The 18,366-nt window shown below is 38.4% G+C and overlaps 1 protein-coding gene across 4 annotated transcripts in view; it reads left to right on the top strand.

Annotated features, from left to right (window-relative positions):
* The window catches only part of MARCHF10 (membrane associated ring-CH-type finger 10), a 56,674-nt gene that overhangs the window by 10,070 nt on the left and 28,238 nt on the right, over nt 1-18,366 (top strand). For 3 of the 4 annotated variants that reach the window (XM_060781296.2, XM_060781297.2, XM_060781298.2), the window contains exons 2-5: nt 3,711-3,802; nt 3,949-4,104; nt 8,144-8,321; nt 17,590-17,736. In XM_060781296.2, the coding sequence (XP_060637279.2) occupies nt 3,716-3,802; nt 3,949-4,104; nt 8,144-8,321; nt 17,590-17,736 (568 nt within the window). In that variant the 5' untranslated portion in view covers nt 3,711-3,715. Of the gene's footprint in view, nt 1-3,710; nt 3,803-3,948; nt 4,105-8,143; nt 8,322-17,589; nt 17,737-18,366 lie in introns of those variants that run through there. The other variant, XM_060781299.2, reaches the window with a different exon arrangement.

Genomic DNA, 18,366 nt, shown 5'->3' with positions numbered 1-18,366 from the left:
AATCATTCTTGTTGCCATAATTTTGGGTTTTTTTTATGTTTAACTGCAACCCAGCTTTTGCGCTTTCTACTTTCACCTTGATTAGAAGGCTCCTCAGCTCTTCAGCTGTAGTGTGTACCAATGAAACAAACTGTAAGTCTTATTATCAGGTGTTCATATATAATGTAGCACAATAAGATTACTTATTGTTGTGTTTGCTTTCATCTAGTTGCAAAGCAAAAATAGAGGGATATGTGAATTATTTCTTATAATTGTTCCTTGATATTGGCTGACAAATTGTTGATTCACTTCTTAACTGTGTAGAGGTTTCAAGGAAAAGTCCTTAACAGCTTTCTTATTGATAACACAAAGCATATTTTTGCAATGTATTGTCGAAGGCTTTAGCCCGAAAAAACCCACAAGAACTGAGCATATTTTTGCAGCAGGTAATATATGTTCTTCAGCTATTGTGTGCCTTTTCTCATTTTTATTTTTAGCTGAGAAACTTTGAATGGGTCCCCCCACTGTGTTTTATTATTACAGTCAGTTGCAGTCTTTTTTTGAAACATATTTTGCTTTTCAAAAGCTCCTGCTCTTTACTTTTGCTTTTTGTGGCATGTACTTTATGTTTACTATCAAGATGTCTACACAATATTTCATGGCTTTGTTGAATTGTACATCATAAAATAACACAGACTGTAGTGGCTGCTTGTGTTCTGAGCCTGTGGATGTGAAGTAAATCAACAGATATTAGTTACTATAGCCGCAGCACTTTTTAAGATGACTGCAAGGAGTTTCATTTTGTTTGAAGATGAGGCACCCTTATCAACACCATCACAACTTTAACATTTCAAATTCACAGGCAAAGGAAGAGAGAGTCTCCATCTGCTTATTGATGGTCTATATTTTATTGTATAAACGCGTTAATGATTATTCTAATCTGTAAAAATCTCTTTACCCAACAATAAGCAAATATTTGCATTAGCAGAAAGTAAAGGAGAAAGACGATTATTTTCAATAATCCACAATTACCATTTTGTCTGAACATTCACTTAAACTAACTGACTGCGACCTTCTCTTTCTACAAATATGATCTTCCCTTTATATACAAATTTCTTCAAGAACATTCTTGACATAGCTCTACAATTCTGGGAAACAATGGTTGTCCCAAGAATGTGGTGGCACAACAAAGGTGTATTCTGACTGTATGTGCAATAGCAAGAAATATAACATGTTTTTTCTCAGCCATGGTATCATTCACTTGTATACGTTTCCCACACAAAGTAACAGGTTCTGAGTACATTTTTCCTACTAAAAGGTTTTTAATAACTTTTGAATGTATTGAGATTTTGTAATAAACCTTTGTACAAATTATGTCTATCACTAGCAGAAGATTCCTGATCAGTGTATGTCCATCGGACTGCCTACCTTCTTTCCTTCTCTTTGGATTGTAAATGTCATACCAAGCCTTCACAGAGCCCTTCATGGACTCTTAAAGTTTTTGTGACTTTTTAACACTTTGACTAATCCCCTAAATGTAGCAAACGTTTATCTATTTTAAGGAAGAAGTATATTTTGTATTTAATATTTTAACGATTTCACCTGTATTCATTTATTATTGTAATAGGCTATTATAATTTTAAAACAGTTCTTATGAGCAGCACCCTTTCTTGAGGAAGGCAGATCTGACTGCCGTATTTCATGTCTTAGTTACCTCCTGATTAGACGGTAATGCACTCTATGTGGGGCTGCCCTTGAGAAGTGTTTGGGAGTTGCAGCTACTGCAAAATGCAGCAGCCAGACTGGTGTCGGATGTGTATTTTTGCCACCCTATTCCACTGGTCCTGCAAGAATTTCACTAGCTTCCAAATCGTTTCTAAGCTCAGAAGGTGCTGGTGTCAACCTATTGCTGTTTTCTGTCAGTGCCAGCTCTTTTAGAGATAACTATGATGCCACTGCCATTTTCTCTTAGAGATCCTTTGCCATTATCACCCTTAATGGGAAGTGTGGTTCTGCTTTTGACTGATGAGATAGGATTGTTGTTGTTGTGTGCTTTCAAGTCGTTTCAGACTTAGATTGACCCTGAGCGAGGGCCGGGTAAATGATCTTGGAGGGCTGTATCCAACCCCGAACCTTAGTTTGGGGACCCTTGCTATAGAAGGTAGTGCCAAGGCAGGTTTAGGAGGTGATACATGGTATGGATTTTCTTGCTCTTTAGGATGCAACTCTGCAACCTTAACATGAACTTCAAATTTAGATTTGTATATATTTTGAAGTGGGTTGTACAGTCCTTCAGCTGTTGCTGCTTCAGCTTCCAGCGTTCCTTACTTTTGGCTATATTTGGTTAGGGCATACAATAATAAAACTAATAATAATAAAACCTTATTTATATTCCGCTCTATCTCCCTGAAGGGACTCAGAGCTGATTAAAAACAATTCAAAACATGTTAAGTCCTGCACAGGCCTTGCTTTAGAGAATCAAAGATAGAAGCTTACCTTTTTTTTTGTTTACTCATGAGGAAGTCAAGTTACAAGAAGAGCTATCAGTTTGCTTATGTTATGTTTAGTTCCTACGGCAGAAATTTAAGATATGATCCAAATGTCTTTGCCTTGGGGGGATATATTTATATAAAGTTTTGCTTTTAACCAAAGTTGGTTTCTGTATGAAGAATGCTGTTCACTTTTTTTAAAAAAGGAAAACATAAAAGAAAATAATAATAATAATAACTTTATTTTTATATCCTGCCTCCATCTCCCCGAAGGGACTCAGGGTGGCTTACTTGGGGATCAAGCCCAATATAAACAAAGTTTACAAATAACACTATTAAAAACATATAACAGTAAAATGTACTAAAACAGTCAAACCAATGAAATGTAAAACATCCTAAGATATAAAACCGGACATCAAACAACCAGTAGTTGAAAAGTGGGCATGTGCAGGTTTGAGACTAATAGGGCATGACAAGGGCTTGTACAAATACAAAACTGTAGGGCCGGGCTGGGAATCAAGTATTGGTGATCCAACCAAAGGCTAGGCAGGTTTAATCAGTAGCTAAACCATTATTCAAAGGCACATTGGAACATCCAAATCTTTCTGGAACGTGGACAGGGTGTGGGCTAATTTAATCTCCCTGGGGAGAGAGTTCCAGAGCCAGGGTGCCACCACTGAGAAGGCCCTCTCTCTCTCTCTCGTCTCCACCAACCATGCTTGTGACAGAGGTGAGAGTGAGAGAAGGGCCTCCCCGGCAAATCTTAGAACTTGTAATGGTTCAAAGAGGGAGATACGGTTGCAAAAATGAATGGTGGGCAGAGCCATAATAAGAAACAATGAAGCAGTGAAGAGGGACATAACCACATAGACTTGTACAAAATAGACCAACTTCTCCCAATCAGATCTACCTGAAGCTCTAAGAAATTATGGTCACCCCCAAAGTAAAAAGTAGGTAGTGTTACCATTTAAGGCTGTTTCTTAAACAGACAGGCATTCTAAAGATATTAGTCATAAACCGGTTTATAACTGGAATCTGGCAGCAAAGTTTGAAATCCATCAAAAGTTCAAAAATGTTTAGGGGAATCTAGATTAAATCAGCTTACTAGTTTTGAAGTTGTTTTTGTAGCTCGTTAGAGTCAATGTTGAATCTAAAATTGAATTGTTGAATCTCAAAGAAAAAGAGAGCTCTCCAAGATTACCATCCATTTAATGATAATTTGTTATATATGTTTTCTTAAAGTTACCATGTATGAAGCAAAAGAAAGACAGAAGTTTATCAGTGATGCTCAGTACTTGAGAGAGATGCAGCACAAGATGGATTCAGAGTATCAGGTATGAAGGTTCTTTTAATGTTGGCTTTTGCACTCAACATTGATCAGTTGATGTGGGGCAAGGCAAGATTAGTTTTATTAGGGACATATTTACTTGAAGCCAGGCTCCACATAATACCTCATTTCAAACAAATGTGTTTTTATAAGGCTTGCCTGAGAAAACAAGAGCTGACTAAAGAGCAATCTCAGAAGAAGCGAGACCAACACCCCAGACAAGAACTGAGGCAGACAACAAATTCTTCCATCTCTACTGTCCGTAGTTATGAAAGGCCATGGATTTCAAGACTTCCCATTAATAGACAGGTAACAATTGGTAACATTTGGGGGGGGGGGGAGTCAAATAGACGAGTATACTGATAATAGTCCCTTGCTATCATTGTGTGCCTTCAAGTCATTTACAACATGGTGACCCTATCACAAGGTTTTCCTGGCAAGATTTGTATAGAGGAAGTTTGCCTTTGCCTTCCTCTGAGGCTAAGATAGAGTGACTTGTCCAGAGTCATTCAGTAGGTTTCCATAGCTGTGCTCTAATATCTATAATTATAGCCAAACACTCAAACCACGATACTGCACCAGTCCTCAATCCCTTGCTTCTCCCTGAAAATTCAAGTAGAAAGGGAAAAATTAAAATATATTGGCATCGCATGTGTTTTGAAGAGTGCAGTGTCTGACAAACACTTTATTTTAACTTAACAAGTTCTCATTGTTCATTAATGTTTGTATTTTCTCAGTGAAAGTAAAGTAAGGGATGCAGACAAGCACTAATAGATTCCTCTCAAATGCCTACTCGAGTCCTTTTTTGTGATTTTTACTAGTCTTGGGCCAATGTAACTCTTCCAAGACTTGTCTCATAAAGCATAGCCTATTTACCTGGGTAGAAACCCAAGCAAAAGAGAACGTGGCCTTCTTTATTGGAATTGCTATTTATGTGTATAAAAGAGTGTGAGGAGTGTGAAGAGAAGACACAATCTCATGAATAACCTTTACAATGACATGTAATGTAAAAAAATGCTGCTTATTTTTGTTTAGGAGACTTTTAATCTTCATTCATTCATCAGCCTGGGAAAGGAAAGGGGTTGTACAAATATATGATGTTCCTTTTGTTATTTATATCTGTTCTTAAGTAAATTTAATTGTCTGAGAATTATACTTAATGAGCCCAGATCTCTTCTTCAGACATTCTTCTTTTGTAGGAGAGAGCTGTAGACAATAAAATTGAAACTATGTACAGGCTAATTACGAATTACAAGAACACAGATGGAAACAAACTGATGCTGCATTCACAGCAACATAAATCTAATTTCTAAAAATCCAGACATTTGTTGTGAAATTGTCTCCTCTTTACAAACTTTCTAATACGTGCCCACTTACAAAACAAATTGCTTCATCCTGCCAAACTTCCTTAGTTTTCCAAGACTGAAAAAAAATCAACTGTGTTGGATATAGACCTTAACCAACTGAATCTCCATGTGTCAAATCCGAAACTACTTTGAGGAAGATTGAAGTGTTCTGCAACTGTTTTTTGTGTATTCCATTCATTTCAAATGTCTGGAACAAGTGAAAGTACCTGTTATATTGTGGGTGATGTGATTAGGTCCTGTGTTAACATTTCTGGAGAAGATGTGTGGGCAGAGTTGGCACAGAGTTAGCTTGTGGCAAGTTCTTCTATCAATCTCCCCATCCTTCTTGTTGTTTATTACTGTTAACTTTATTTTATACCCCATCTTTCTGTCATGGAGATTCAAGGTGACTAACAAACCACACAATCTAATGACAATTTAAAACATAGCAAGTACATTTTTTAAAAAACCCAGATATTAGTGTGTGGATATAAAATTAAAATACAATAGAAATATAATAAATAAAATTATAATTACATTTAAAACTTGCCACCCCACTAAAATCCCTCCCACAAGCTCCCCAGCAGTGTGCCTCTTATCCTCCCTGAAATGCTTGCTGGCACAGTTATGCCTTTACCAGCCTGCAGAGGTCATGCAGGGATGGGGCCAGCCTGATCTCTCTTGGGAAGGAGTTCCAAAGTCTGGGAGCAGCCACCAAAAAGGCCCTCTCTCTTGGTCCCATCAATCACACTAAAACTGGGTGGTGGGACAGAGAGAAAGCCCTCCCCAGAAGATTGTAGATATCTGATTGTGGAGAGAGATATGATCCTTCAGATAACCTGGACTTTAGCCATATAGGGTTTTATAGGTTAAAACCATCATTTTGAATTGTGTCTGGAAATGGGATAACAACCAGTGGAACTTTTGCAATAGAAGAATTGTGTGCTCCCTGTAGCTATCCCCAGTTAACAGACTGGCTGCTACTCTTTGGACCAACTGAAGTTTCTGAGCACTTTTCCAAGGCAGCCCCATGTAGAGACCATTACAGTAATCCAACTGGGATGTAACAAGGCACGTACCACAGTGGCCAGATCTGACTTCTCCAGGAACAGGCACTAGCTTTAACTGTGCAAAAGCATTGCTAGTCAGTGTTGAATACACAAAAACAAGGTTCCTGTAGGAGGGTTACAAAGCTTCTTTCCAAAATTCCCTGAAATGTATAACTTAATAAAACATTATGTGGAATGATAATACTATAATGAAGTAGTTATTTATGGAGTACTTACCATTGCTACACATGTACATTTTGCTGGCGATAAGTCGTGACAACTATGATGACATATTTCACTAAGCCATTTATGATACCCTTAGTTTTGTCATGGCTCAAACAGATATCTGAATGCCTTCTCTTCTTATGTATGCTGAAATTAGACTGTCAAGAGTTTGACTACTGTGAAGTCACTTTAGAAGTAGGCAAATTCTCCAAACATTTTGTTAAATTGTGGTTATGCTTGATAGAAGACAACAACTATGGAACATAAACAACATGAGTAATAATCCAGGGACAGTGTCACCTAGATAATTACTGAACTTTGAAAAACAGAGATAATTTTGTACAAACAGATATGTGGGAGAGAACCCTGCTTTTGTGGAGAATATTTCTTCAGATTTTCCTGGATTTCTGTCAGAAGGAAAAAGATTGTTTAACTCAATATGAAAGAATAGGCTCTATAAATGGAATTTTCATGAAGAATGATGGTTTGCCCATCCCTGCTGGCTGTACTCCTGATAAAAACCTCCTCTATTCTGGGAGTGTTGTTAGCTTTATGGGGGGAAACTCTGTGTCAGTGGTAGCTTTTTTTAATGCTAACTAACATGCGGGAGGGATTTTCTTTGGGGCTTTGTACCGGGCAGGAAAGATTAAACCTGCCATTCTGGCACACTGTAGTACCAACAAAATCAGAAAAATAACACAAAATACAAAATCCACAAAAGAGTGAAACCTTTATTGACCAATCAAAATTAACAAAACACATCATGCAAGCTTTTGAAGTTCCACTTATTTTTTTTCATCAGGCAAAAATGTTAAAAATCATACAAATCAGAAAATAAAATTTATTTATTTATTTATTTATTATTAAATAAAAATAAAATAAAATAAATAATAAATAAAATAAAATAAAAGTGACCATGTTTCAGTCATATGCCTAAATTTTACTGTCTTTCTCGGGCTCCACATGGTCAAGAGAGAAGTGGCTTCTGCCAGAACTGAGTCGAACAATATCTGATACAAAATGTAGGATTGTGACATCAACATAATCACTTTTTGTTCTTTTTCTGTCCTTATAAATATTTGGGGAGAAGATGTCATGAATATTTGAACATTAGCACTTGGCCGCTTGGCAGAGAGTTTAAACTTATATAATTACAGATGATCTTATGTTCTGTAACTGGGACCTCCACATTTGAACATTCACTTCTCCTTTTAAGTGATAAAAAAATGAGTAGATCTTACTAGTGGATGCAACATACAAAAAGCAAGCACAAGATTGACACCCCTTGGGGATAAACCAAGGAAGGTTGATGACTAAAGGCAAGGTTTTCATGCTAACGTAATTTGAAAGAATCTTAAAGAGAGGGTGTTTTATGCACATGCATGCAATCAATCTGTTTCTGATCCACACCACTTTTGTACATGGTTATCCATAAATCTCTTCCCTCTTACTCTGTCTTGTTTCCACTTGAAAGGAATTCACATGAACATTTGAATTTAAATACATATTTTAACGAATCTTCTCTTAAAATACATTTTTGAGCTGAGAACTGTCAAAAACATTCAGGCAGTGTGAAAAAGATGGGCAATGAAGTTTAGATCCAGGAGTTTAGTTTAGACATCATTCATGCAGAACACTTTTCCTTTACTAGAGAGTACAGGAAACAGCCAGGTATAAAAAGAAGCATTTCTATGGCAAAGTTACCTTTTTATGTTGGTACCTTACCAGATCTCTTCTGATGAAGCTTCTGGATATGAGCCAAAATCCTCTATGAAGTCCTTTGGGAACAAATCCGAAGCTAAATTTCCTGCCATTGACAAAACATCAGTTAAGCAGAAGCAAAAAGCAAGCACATCTTCCAAAAAACCAGAAAAAAATGGATCTTGCCCCAAAAAAGATACACTAGGTAAGTGCAGAGAGTTTTAAGCTATTCAGTGGAAAAAACATGGTAAAAATTGGTAATTTTTGCAAGTTTAGGGGCCATAGGTGGATTGTCGATATTTTCAGGGTAAAGTTCCTAGGTATAATAATGGAACTAGAGTTTAGGAAGCGAAATGCACTTCATTGACCAGGAACATGGGGATAGGTGTCATTATCTTATTCCAGTAATAGGCTGGAGTAGTTGCAATAGAAAACAAAAGACAGTGTAGAGGAAAAGGGTTGGCTGGAAAATGTTGTTTCTGTGCTGTGTACAGTGGGCTCTGGAGGCACTGTACACTGCATAGCGAACAATGGTTTGCATTGAAATGTTTTTTGCTATGCAGTATAATAATAATCATCATCACCATCATCATCTTTATTTATAACTCGCCACCATCTCCCCAAAGGGGACTCAGGGTGGCTAACATGAGGCCAGGCCCAAAATAATGCAGCATAATAAACACACAATAACAAAATACATCATAACAAATCAAGTCAACAATATAAAACAACATAATAAAATCAGGCACAAAGGGAAGGCCAAATGTATGAGTTAAAATGTTAAAAAGTTAAAACCCTGGGTGAGATAGGGATGAAAGTGCATTTGTAAGAGAGGAGCCCGACAGGGAAGAGCAGTGGGATTTTGCCATTTTAGGGGGCAGGGAAGGTGCTTATTCTGAGGGCAGCTATAGGCTAAAACAACCAGATGGGTTGAGTGGTCATTCTCTGAAGGCACATCAGAAGAGCCAGGTTTTTAGATCTTTCTTGAAAGCAGCTAGGGTGGGGGCTTGCCTGATCTCCCTAGGCAGCGAGTTCCAAAAGCGTGGGGCCACGGCAGAAAAGGCCCTATCCCTCATTCCCATAAGACGAGTCTGTGATAGAGAAAGGGGTGAGAGAAGGGCCTCTTCAGAGGATCGAAGCGATCGTGCAGGTTTGTGGTAGGAAATGTGGTCACAAAGGTAGGTGGGTCCCAAACCATTCAGGGCTTTGTAGGTGATAATCTGCACCTTGAATTGGGAGTGGAAGATGAACGGCAGCCAATGGAGCTCCTTAAACAGGAGGATTGACCGCTCTCTGTAATTTGCCCTGGTTAGAAGTCTGGCCTCCGAGCGTTGGCCCAATTAAAGTTTTCGGGCCGTCTTCAAGGGAAGCCCCACGTAGAGTGCATTGCAATAGTCCAATCTAGAGGTAACTAAGGCGTGGACCACTGTGGTCAAGTCAGACTTTGCGAGGTATGGTTGCAGCTGGCGCACGAGTTTTAATTGTGCAAAGGCCCTCCCGGCCACTGCCGACACTTGTGCATCAAGCACAGGTGTCAGCGCTGAGTCCAGGAGGACCCCCAAGCTGCAGACCTGCGCCTTCAGGGGGAGTGCAATCCCATCCAGCACAGGTTGCCACCCAATACCCTGCTCAGGCGTACGACTGACCTGGAGGACCTCTGTCTTGTCAAGATTACAACATTATAGTATACAGCGTTGTGCTAACAGAACCTGCAGTTAGGATGATTGTTGTATATGGAACAGCCCCAGATACCATAGTCATTAAGATAGTATTTCACTTGAATACTGGCTGCTTGGAATTTACCCTGTTCTAATTGTCTTAGAGAGAACCATTTGATAAGATGCCTTAGCAGGTTCTTGCTAACCAACCCCATGATGAGTATTTTAATACAGTTTTATGTCAGGATTTAGTAGTGTTATAGCTTTGTCTGTCCTGAGGAATGGCCCCAGACAGGAGAAAGATGCACGGTGGGATGTGTTGTCTGACCCCATTAATTTACCTGGATCATTCAGCAAGTTTTGATAACATTTACCATTGTATTCTTATAGCTTAGAACACTATAATTCAATGTTTTCGTTTTGATCTGGATGTCTACTTTCAGAAGATGATATTGCTTGAATTCTCTCTTTGTCCCAAAGCCGTTATGCTATGGTGTTGAAAGGACTCCCTTTCATCACACCTGTAGTTTGACATATACACGAAATTGCAAAGTTGTTTAGGGATTTGAAATAATGTATCATGAGTCAGCAGATGAGCCTCAGCTCATCAAATGCTGATGAAACTAGAAGTATTGAATTTCTGTTTTTGTAATGGACTGGAAGAAATCCAGGAAACTGAAACTCACTTCCAATAAAGATGCTTTAGGTTGTTGATTTGTCTGGCTCTAGGACAGTGGTTCTCAACCTGTGGGGCCCCAGGTGTTTTGGCCTACAACTCCCAAAAATCCCAGCCATTTTACCAATTGTTAGAATTTCTGGGAGTTGAAGGCCAAAACATCTAGGGACCCACAGGTTGAGAACCACGGCTCTTGGAAGTGGTGGTCAGCCTGTTGTAGGTGGAATTGTCTCATTCTGAAGTATTAGTTGCTCTCTGAAGTTTCTGTTAGATACAGATTTTGTTGAAGATTGAAGTGGTTACTGTAGAATGAAGTGAAGGGAGCAGTTCAAGCCCCTCCTGAACAAAGATTGAGCACTTTTCCATACCTCAACTGTATCTTGCTTGATGCACCATAAAGTATTACATTTATAGCTCTTTTGAAAATCAATCAGGGATCACATCTGGTTCAAAATACTTAAGTATGCTTGCAAGTTGAACCATAAACAGAGAAAACACCCATGCACTTGGACAAATCAAATGCTCAGTTCTGACCTTTATGTATTTATTTAAAATTACCGTATATACTCGAGTATAAGCCGACCCGAATGTAAGCCGAGGCACCTAATTTTACCACAAAAAACTGGGAAAATGGATAGACTTGAGTATAAGCCATGGATGGGAAATGCAGCAGTTACTGGTAAATCTATATAAATAAAAATGTAATGTTCGTTTGTGGGATTAACAGATCTCAGAAACCACTGGATGAATTGACACCAAATTTGGACACAAGACATCTAACAACCCAATGTATGTCCTTCACTCAAAAAAATTGATTTTGTCATTTGGGAGTTGTAGTTGCTGGGATTTACAGTTCACCTACAATCAAAGAGCATTCTGAACCTCGCCAATGATGGAATTTAGCCAAACTTGGCACACAGTTCTCCCATGGCCAACAGAAAATACTGGAGGGGTGTCCTTTGGTTTTGGAGTTGTAGTTCACCTACATCCAAAGATCACTGTGCACTCAAACAATGATGGATCTTGACATTTGGGAGTTGTAGTTGCTGGGATTTCTACTTCATCTACAATCACAGAGCATTCTGAACCTCACCAACGATAGAATTGGGCCAAACCTCCCACACAGAACCCCCATGTGGGCCACAGCAACGCCTGGCAGGGGACGGCTAGTTCCAAAATAAAAATAGATACCAATAAATTTGCATTAATTGAGGCATCGGTAGGTTAAATGTTTTTGAATAAAACTGTAAGTTAAGATAAGACTGTCCTCTGATTAAAGCATTATTCTAACCTTCTTCAGTGGAAATGTATTTACATATCCTTCCAATAATAATAATAAATATAACAATAATAAAGAATAAAATAATAAATGTAATAATAATAATAGAGTAAAATGATTCATGTAATAATAATAATAATAATAATAATAATAGAGTATAAGTCGAGGGAGACTTTTTCAGCCTAAAAAAAGGACTGAAAAACTAGGCTTATACTCGAGTAAATACTAACTAGGTTTCTAAATCTGAAGGAAGGCCCCCATCTAGTTTTCAAAAGAAGTAGTTATGGTAGCAATTGTCGCACTTTGGGGAGAGAATTCTAGAATTGAGACACAGCACCTGCAGACCATATTTAATTGTTATGCCAGCCAGAATTCTGTGGCACCTGCTCCTGTCCCCCACACTAACTGCTTTGTCCCAAAATGATGTTCCCTCTTTATGAGTGGGTAATGAGGAAACTTCACCAAGCATCTTCAGAACAAATGATTAATTCAGGGATGGGAAATGTAGGACCAAGTGAGCTGCACTGTCGTGTCTCCCAACCGTTTGCATCCCTACCCTCAACACAAAACATTCAAGTGAATAGTACTTTAAAAAGACACAACTGAATCATGGATTATATTGAAAATTAGCACCGAATCCCTTCAAAAATGTCTGGGTATGCTTCCAAAAAGCCAGAATTCACAACTAGAAGTTACCAAAAGTTCTATTTGTAACTTCTGATTGGTTTTCTATTTTAAAAATATCTATTGGAGCTGATTGGCTCCCATCTCAAATATTTGCATAGTTACATGCTTTTTGCTTGCAAAGAATGGAATGAGGAGCTGAGATGTGAGTATGTTTTCCAAATGCACAAAAACACTGAGGAATTTTACTGTACATCACAGTGTTGGATAAATTTTTTATTGTTTTCTAAAAGATTTTACAGAAACAAATATAACCAACAAACAATACATCTTGGATCCAGCATAGAGAAGTTTATTGAGTTTGAGTCTCCTAACTATCCAACTAAGAAATCTCCTGCTGGCATAGCAACAATTATAAGAGTATCATTCCAAAAATCAACATTTGAGGAAGGGGGAAAGAAAATATTCACATTATCATTTACCTAACTAATGTAAGGTCTCATTGAATTTAGAGTGGTGTTGGTTACTTCTAATAGCCCTTACATTTTTAGTTAAATTTATCTATTAGAATTACGCCCCAGACTCTATTTAACCACCAAGAAAGTGACAGTGCACTTAAGCCTTTTAATTATATGTAATATCTAAATGTGGTGCCACCTGATTTTTGTAAGAAAGAAATTCACAAATCACAGAGAGAGGAAGTAGTCTCAACTCTGGTGAACGAGCAATGTGCTCTACATGGGGCAGCTTTTGAAGATAGCACGGAAATTGCAATTGGTACAAAGGTCGGCGGTCAGCTTGCTAACTGGAGCGAGTTACAGGGAGCTGACAACCCCCCTGTTAAAACAGCTCCACTGGCTTCCGATAATGCCGATAATCCGGTCCCAATTGAAGGTGCAGGTTATTACCTACAAAGCCCTAAACAGTTTGGGTCCAGCCTATCTTTGTGCTCACATATTCCCTTATGAACCTATGTGAGCTTTAACATCTACTGGAGAGGACCTTCTCTCACTCCCACTTCTGTCAGAAGCGCAGTTGGTGGGGACGAGGGAGAGGGCCTTCTTGGTGGTGGCCCCCAGGTTAAGGAATTTTCTTGCCAGGGAGATTAGATTAGCGCCTATCCTATCCACTTTCCATAAAGACCTAAAAACATGAATGTTCCAATGTGCCTTTGATTAATCAGGTCACTAGATGAATTGGCCCTTCTAGCCATAACTTAATATCTGGCTCTTGCACTTTACTATTGTCCTTGACCCTGTAGTTGTATTGCACTAATTGATTTGGCCCTTCTAGCCCTAACTTATCATCTGGCTCTTGCACTTTTCTATCAGCCCTGTCCTTGCAGTTGTATTGAACAAGGCTTTGCCTCACCCCTTAGTTCTGAAATGTCCACTATGCTCGACTACTGGTTTTGTATGATGGTTTATGTTTTTATGATGTTTTGTATATGTATTTTTATTGTTTTATATGTTAACTCTGTTTGACAGGGCTTGGTCCCCATGTAAGCCACCCTGATTCCCTTTGGGGAGATGGTGGCAGGATACAAAAATATTATTATTATTATTATTAATAATAATAATAATAATAAGAGAAATTGTTTGTTATGTGCTATTATGGATTTCCTCAAATACCACATTTTGAATAAACATTACTAATTGTAGTGTTAATTTTTTATGTAATTTTATGTATTGTGAATCTTGTCAGTGAAAAATTGGGGACAATGAGTACACTTTTGTTCTCTCTATCATTTTTTCTTTAAATGAAAGTGTTTGTAAAGGTTGCTTTGAACCTTTTAACTAGATAGGTTTCAGGTAGAAATGGCAAACATAGAAGAGCTTCTACTTTATTCTTGGAGGACATAAGATTAAGTTTCCTGCTAATAAAGGGTCTATCAGAAATCAGCAAAAATTATTTGCATGTTCCAAACTATTATAAACCAACATCCTTCAAACTATCTTAATTTTCCGCCATTTGCATGTTGCTTCTCTTCCCATTCCCTAAAAAAAATGGTCCTTGTTTCCACCATTATTGATTATTGATCCATCCAGCCCTAGATTTTAGTCTAGTAGAATGCAACAGAACCATTCGCCTGATATTGCATAGCTCATATTCTTTTAAAGTGAGTTGTGTGCCCTGCCGGAATGATTGCCAAGATGCATCACATCAAGTACATACATATACAATGTGTTCTGCACCTAAGCCATCCTGTTTAGCAATTGGGACATTTATTTTTAATTTTTATTGGATCTCAGTATCTCCTCCAAATTGCTGGGAGTAGGGAATGTGTTATATATACCTTTCCCCAACTCTTGTCTGACATATTGGGTATTAAACTAGAAGCCTCTAAATTTTGACTGATAAAAGTAAATACAGTGAAAGGCAGATAGAGAAAAGTAATTCAGTTAAAATACAGACAGACTGTATTCCTCAGTGAGTTTTTCTAAGCTGTGCACAAGAAAGCATAATGCCAAATATGATTTCTCTTGTTTTAAATGGCTTTGATGTTATAAATATTTAATTTATTTAAAATATTTATATCATTTCTTTCCATTTAAGAATGCTCAGGGAAGCTTATAACTAAGTCAAACAGTAAGAACATTTCAAAAACAATGAAAAATTTAAAAGCAAGAGTGTAGCCCCTAAGAATAAGGCAATTCATTCTCCAGAGAACAACAACAATAGCTTTATTCTCAGTGGGAGCAAAACCTGTTAGGAAAAAAAAAATCCAAGCTGAAGAAGACCACCAGGGAGGGGAAAGCTGAACCTGCTGAGGTCCATAGCTCTGCAACAGAGAAGACTGCCTCCCCGGGGCAATTGTTTCTCAGCCACTAGTGAGATACTGGAATTGTTAATCAGTGTGTGGGTTTTTGTAGGTCATGGGTAGGATTTAGGCAGTCTTTCAGATTTTGTTGAACTGTAATACCTACTAATACTTATCATTAGTTGTCCTAGCTAGAGCTCCTGACACTTACAGTTCAACAACATCTGGAAGGCTAAAAATTTCCCATTCCTGTTGAGGGAGGAAACATTCCTTTAAGTCCTGAGGCTATATTAGGAATTTAAGGGTGATAAAAAACCACTTTGAACTGAGCATTAAAAAAACAGGTGCTAGTGCAGATGTTGTAATAATGAAACTACATGCATACTGCCAAGAACACATTTGGGTCAGAACATTTGGATCTAATTCTTGATCAACTGAAGTTCTTGAACAGTCTTCAAAGCCAACTCCACAACAGTTGTTGTTCTTGTTAAATGTCCTCAAGTTGACTTCAAATTGTGGTGATCCTATGAATGAGAGATTTCCAATCATTTGTATACCTACAATTGTATACCTACAATTGTGGTTATACTGATTGATTTTCCTTGACATTGTATTGATATGATTTGGTCAGACTCCTTTGATTGCTTTTACGCCTCTCTCCTCGGTGTATATGCTACCTCCTTTTTTCTTAGATTTTCGATTCCTGAGTAAAATCCCATGTAATTATTTGATTCATTCCTGTCCACTTTAGCTCACTTACCCCAAATATTGCAATGTTGATATGTTCCATTTCTTGTTTTACTATGTCTAACTACCCCGGATGCATGCTCCTTACATTCCATGTTCTTGTAATATATGTTGTGCAGCGTTGAAATTGGCTTTCATTTCTGAAAAGCATCAGTAGCTAAATGTCTTTTTGGCTTGAGTCCAGTTTTGTCATTAGCTACAACACTACTCATAGTTGTCCTCTGTTCTACTCCAGCAGCTCACTGAGTGCCATTTGACCTGGGAGTGTTATCTTCTGGCACATTGTTTCATTTCATCTCATTATGGGTTTATTTAAAAGGAGGTTTAGCATATTTATTTATTTACAGCATTTCTACCCCACTCTTCTCACCCCCGCAGGGGGATTCAGAGCGGCTAACAATTGCAACGATTCAATACCACAATAATTACAATTATAAAAGCAAAATAAAATCATACAATATAATACGTTAAAACAACATTAGTTATCCAATCATGAAGGCATTTCCATTATAACAATCATCTGGTCAAATTCACTGTTCAGGTGCCGTTATATCCATTAGCCAAAAGCCTGGTTCCACAACCATGTCTTCAGTTTTCTTCTGAAAGAAAGGAGGGAGGATGCCTATCTAAGTTTGCTGGGGAGCAAATTCTACAGGCAGGGGGTTACCACCGAGAAGGCCCTGTCCCTCGTCCCCACCAGTCGCGTTTGCGAAGCTGGTGGGACCGAGAGCAGGGCCTCCCCGGCAGATCTTAGACCACGAGGTGGAACGTAGATACGTTCGGACAAGTAAGCTGGGCCGGAGTCGTATAGGGCTTTATAGGCCAAGACCAGCACTTTGACTTATGCTCAGAAATGGACCAACAGCTAGTGGAGTTGACGTAACAGGGGGGTGGTATGCTCCCTGTACGATGCTCCGGTGAGCAATCTGGCTGCCGCCCGTTGGACTAGTTGAAGTTTCCGAACAGTCTTCAAAGGCAACCCCACGTAGAGTGTATTGCAGTAATCTATTTGGGATGTAACAGAGCGTGGACCACCATGGCCAGTTCAGACTTCCCAAGATATGGGCGCAGCTGGCGCACAAGCTTTAACTGTGCAAAGGCTCTCCTGGCCACTGCTGAGACCTGGGGTTCCAGGCTCAGCGATGAGTCCAGGATCACTCCCAAGCTGCGAACCAGTGTCTCCGTCATACACATTCACTCACTACTATTGCTGGCCAGTAGCTGTCTCGGCACATGTTGGCTCTTCAGCAAAAACCTTCCTGACATGGGAGACCCTACTAGTCAAACCTCACATCTTGCTGGAGCATGCAATCATATCACTGCAGGAAGTGCCATTGGGAGTCACAAGAATACATTACAATAATCGTATTCAAGTCTTATTCAAAGTAAAGTGTGGATTCCCATGGTCATGGTAGAAACAAAAGGAAAATGCCTTTTTAGTATCTGCTCCCAGTCTCCCATCAAATAGAGGCTAAGCTGGCTTCCTCCATGGTGACCTTTCAGCAGCAGTTGAAGAATTTTGTACTGCAAGAAGGCTTTGGGGAAGGAAAGGGCCTTTAATAATGTTTGTTATTCCTAATGGACATATTCTATTTCTACTTATAGCTTAATAGATTTTATCTTTTTTATTATTTACTAGTGTAAGCTTTCATTTGTACCTGTTTAAATGTTAAATTCCAGGGCTGACAAATACACAAACGAATTAATTAGTTGATTGATGTTTAACAGCTATTCAGAAGCCAATTTTATCAAGAAGACGAATGAACCAGAGAAGTTTATTGGAAAGCCCAGACTCTGAAAATATGAGAAAAGTGGAAGTAAGGGAGAGGAAAACACCAGTACTTCAGGCAATAACAAAACTTAACCGAGGGTCTGGTAAGAAACTCTTCTTTTCCACATTATAATTCTTTTTTAGGCTCCACTTACAAATGCCATTTTTATCTAGATTGTTATCTGCACTCTATTTCATATCCAGTATCACAGTTCAAACACATCTATATACACATTCTTTTCTCATTGCATTTTCTATTCATCACACCAGAGAGAGAGAGAGAGAATATACACACAATTGTCATCTCAGCAGACATTGAAGAGGGAGCCCTAATTGAGGACACAGTAATTCAGGATGAAACCAGACAAAATGATCAATTCTGCATTTAGAAATGCTGCTTCCTGAAATGACAAAAGGTGCCTAATTGTCCTAATGTGAGCTTTTGTCACTTCTACATTTTGCAAATTAGTTTGCTTTGTTTGGTCATCAGTAAGTCAAAGCAGCCTTTAGTTCCAGCTTTGATTGTTCAGACATGAAACAATGAAGGGGTACCCTTGCTGGAGGAAAAATGTACAGTCATCTTGTAATTATAAGCTCAGTATTTTACATAATTTGACCCACAGTTGAAGTCAGAAGTAATATTGAAGTACCCATCACTGTTTCTATATTTGAATTTCTAATCTATTTCTAGTGAATACAGGGAAACATGGAAGTCCTTCCATATAATGAGGTCT

The sequence above is a fragment of the Anolis sagrei genome, chromosome 6 (assembly GCF_037176765.1).
Source record: "Anolis sagrei isolate rAnoSag1 chromosome 6, rAnoSag1.mat, whole genome shotgun sequence".
Lineage (NCBI taxonomy): Eukaryota > Metazoa > Chordata > Lepidosauria > Squamata > Dactyloidae > Anolis > Anolis sagrei.
This window is presented reverse-complemented; position numbering and strand designations above follow the sequence as displayed.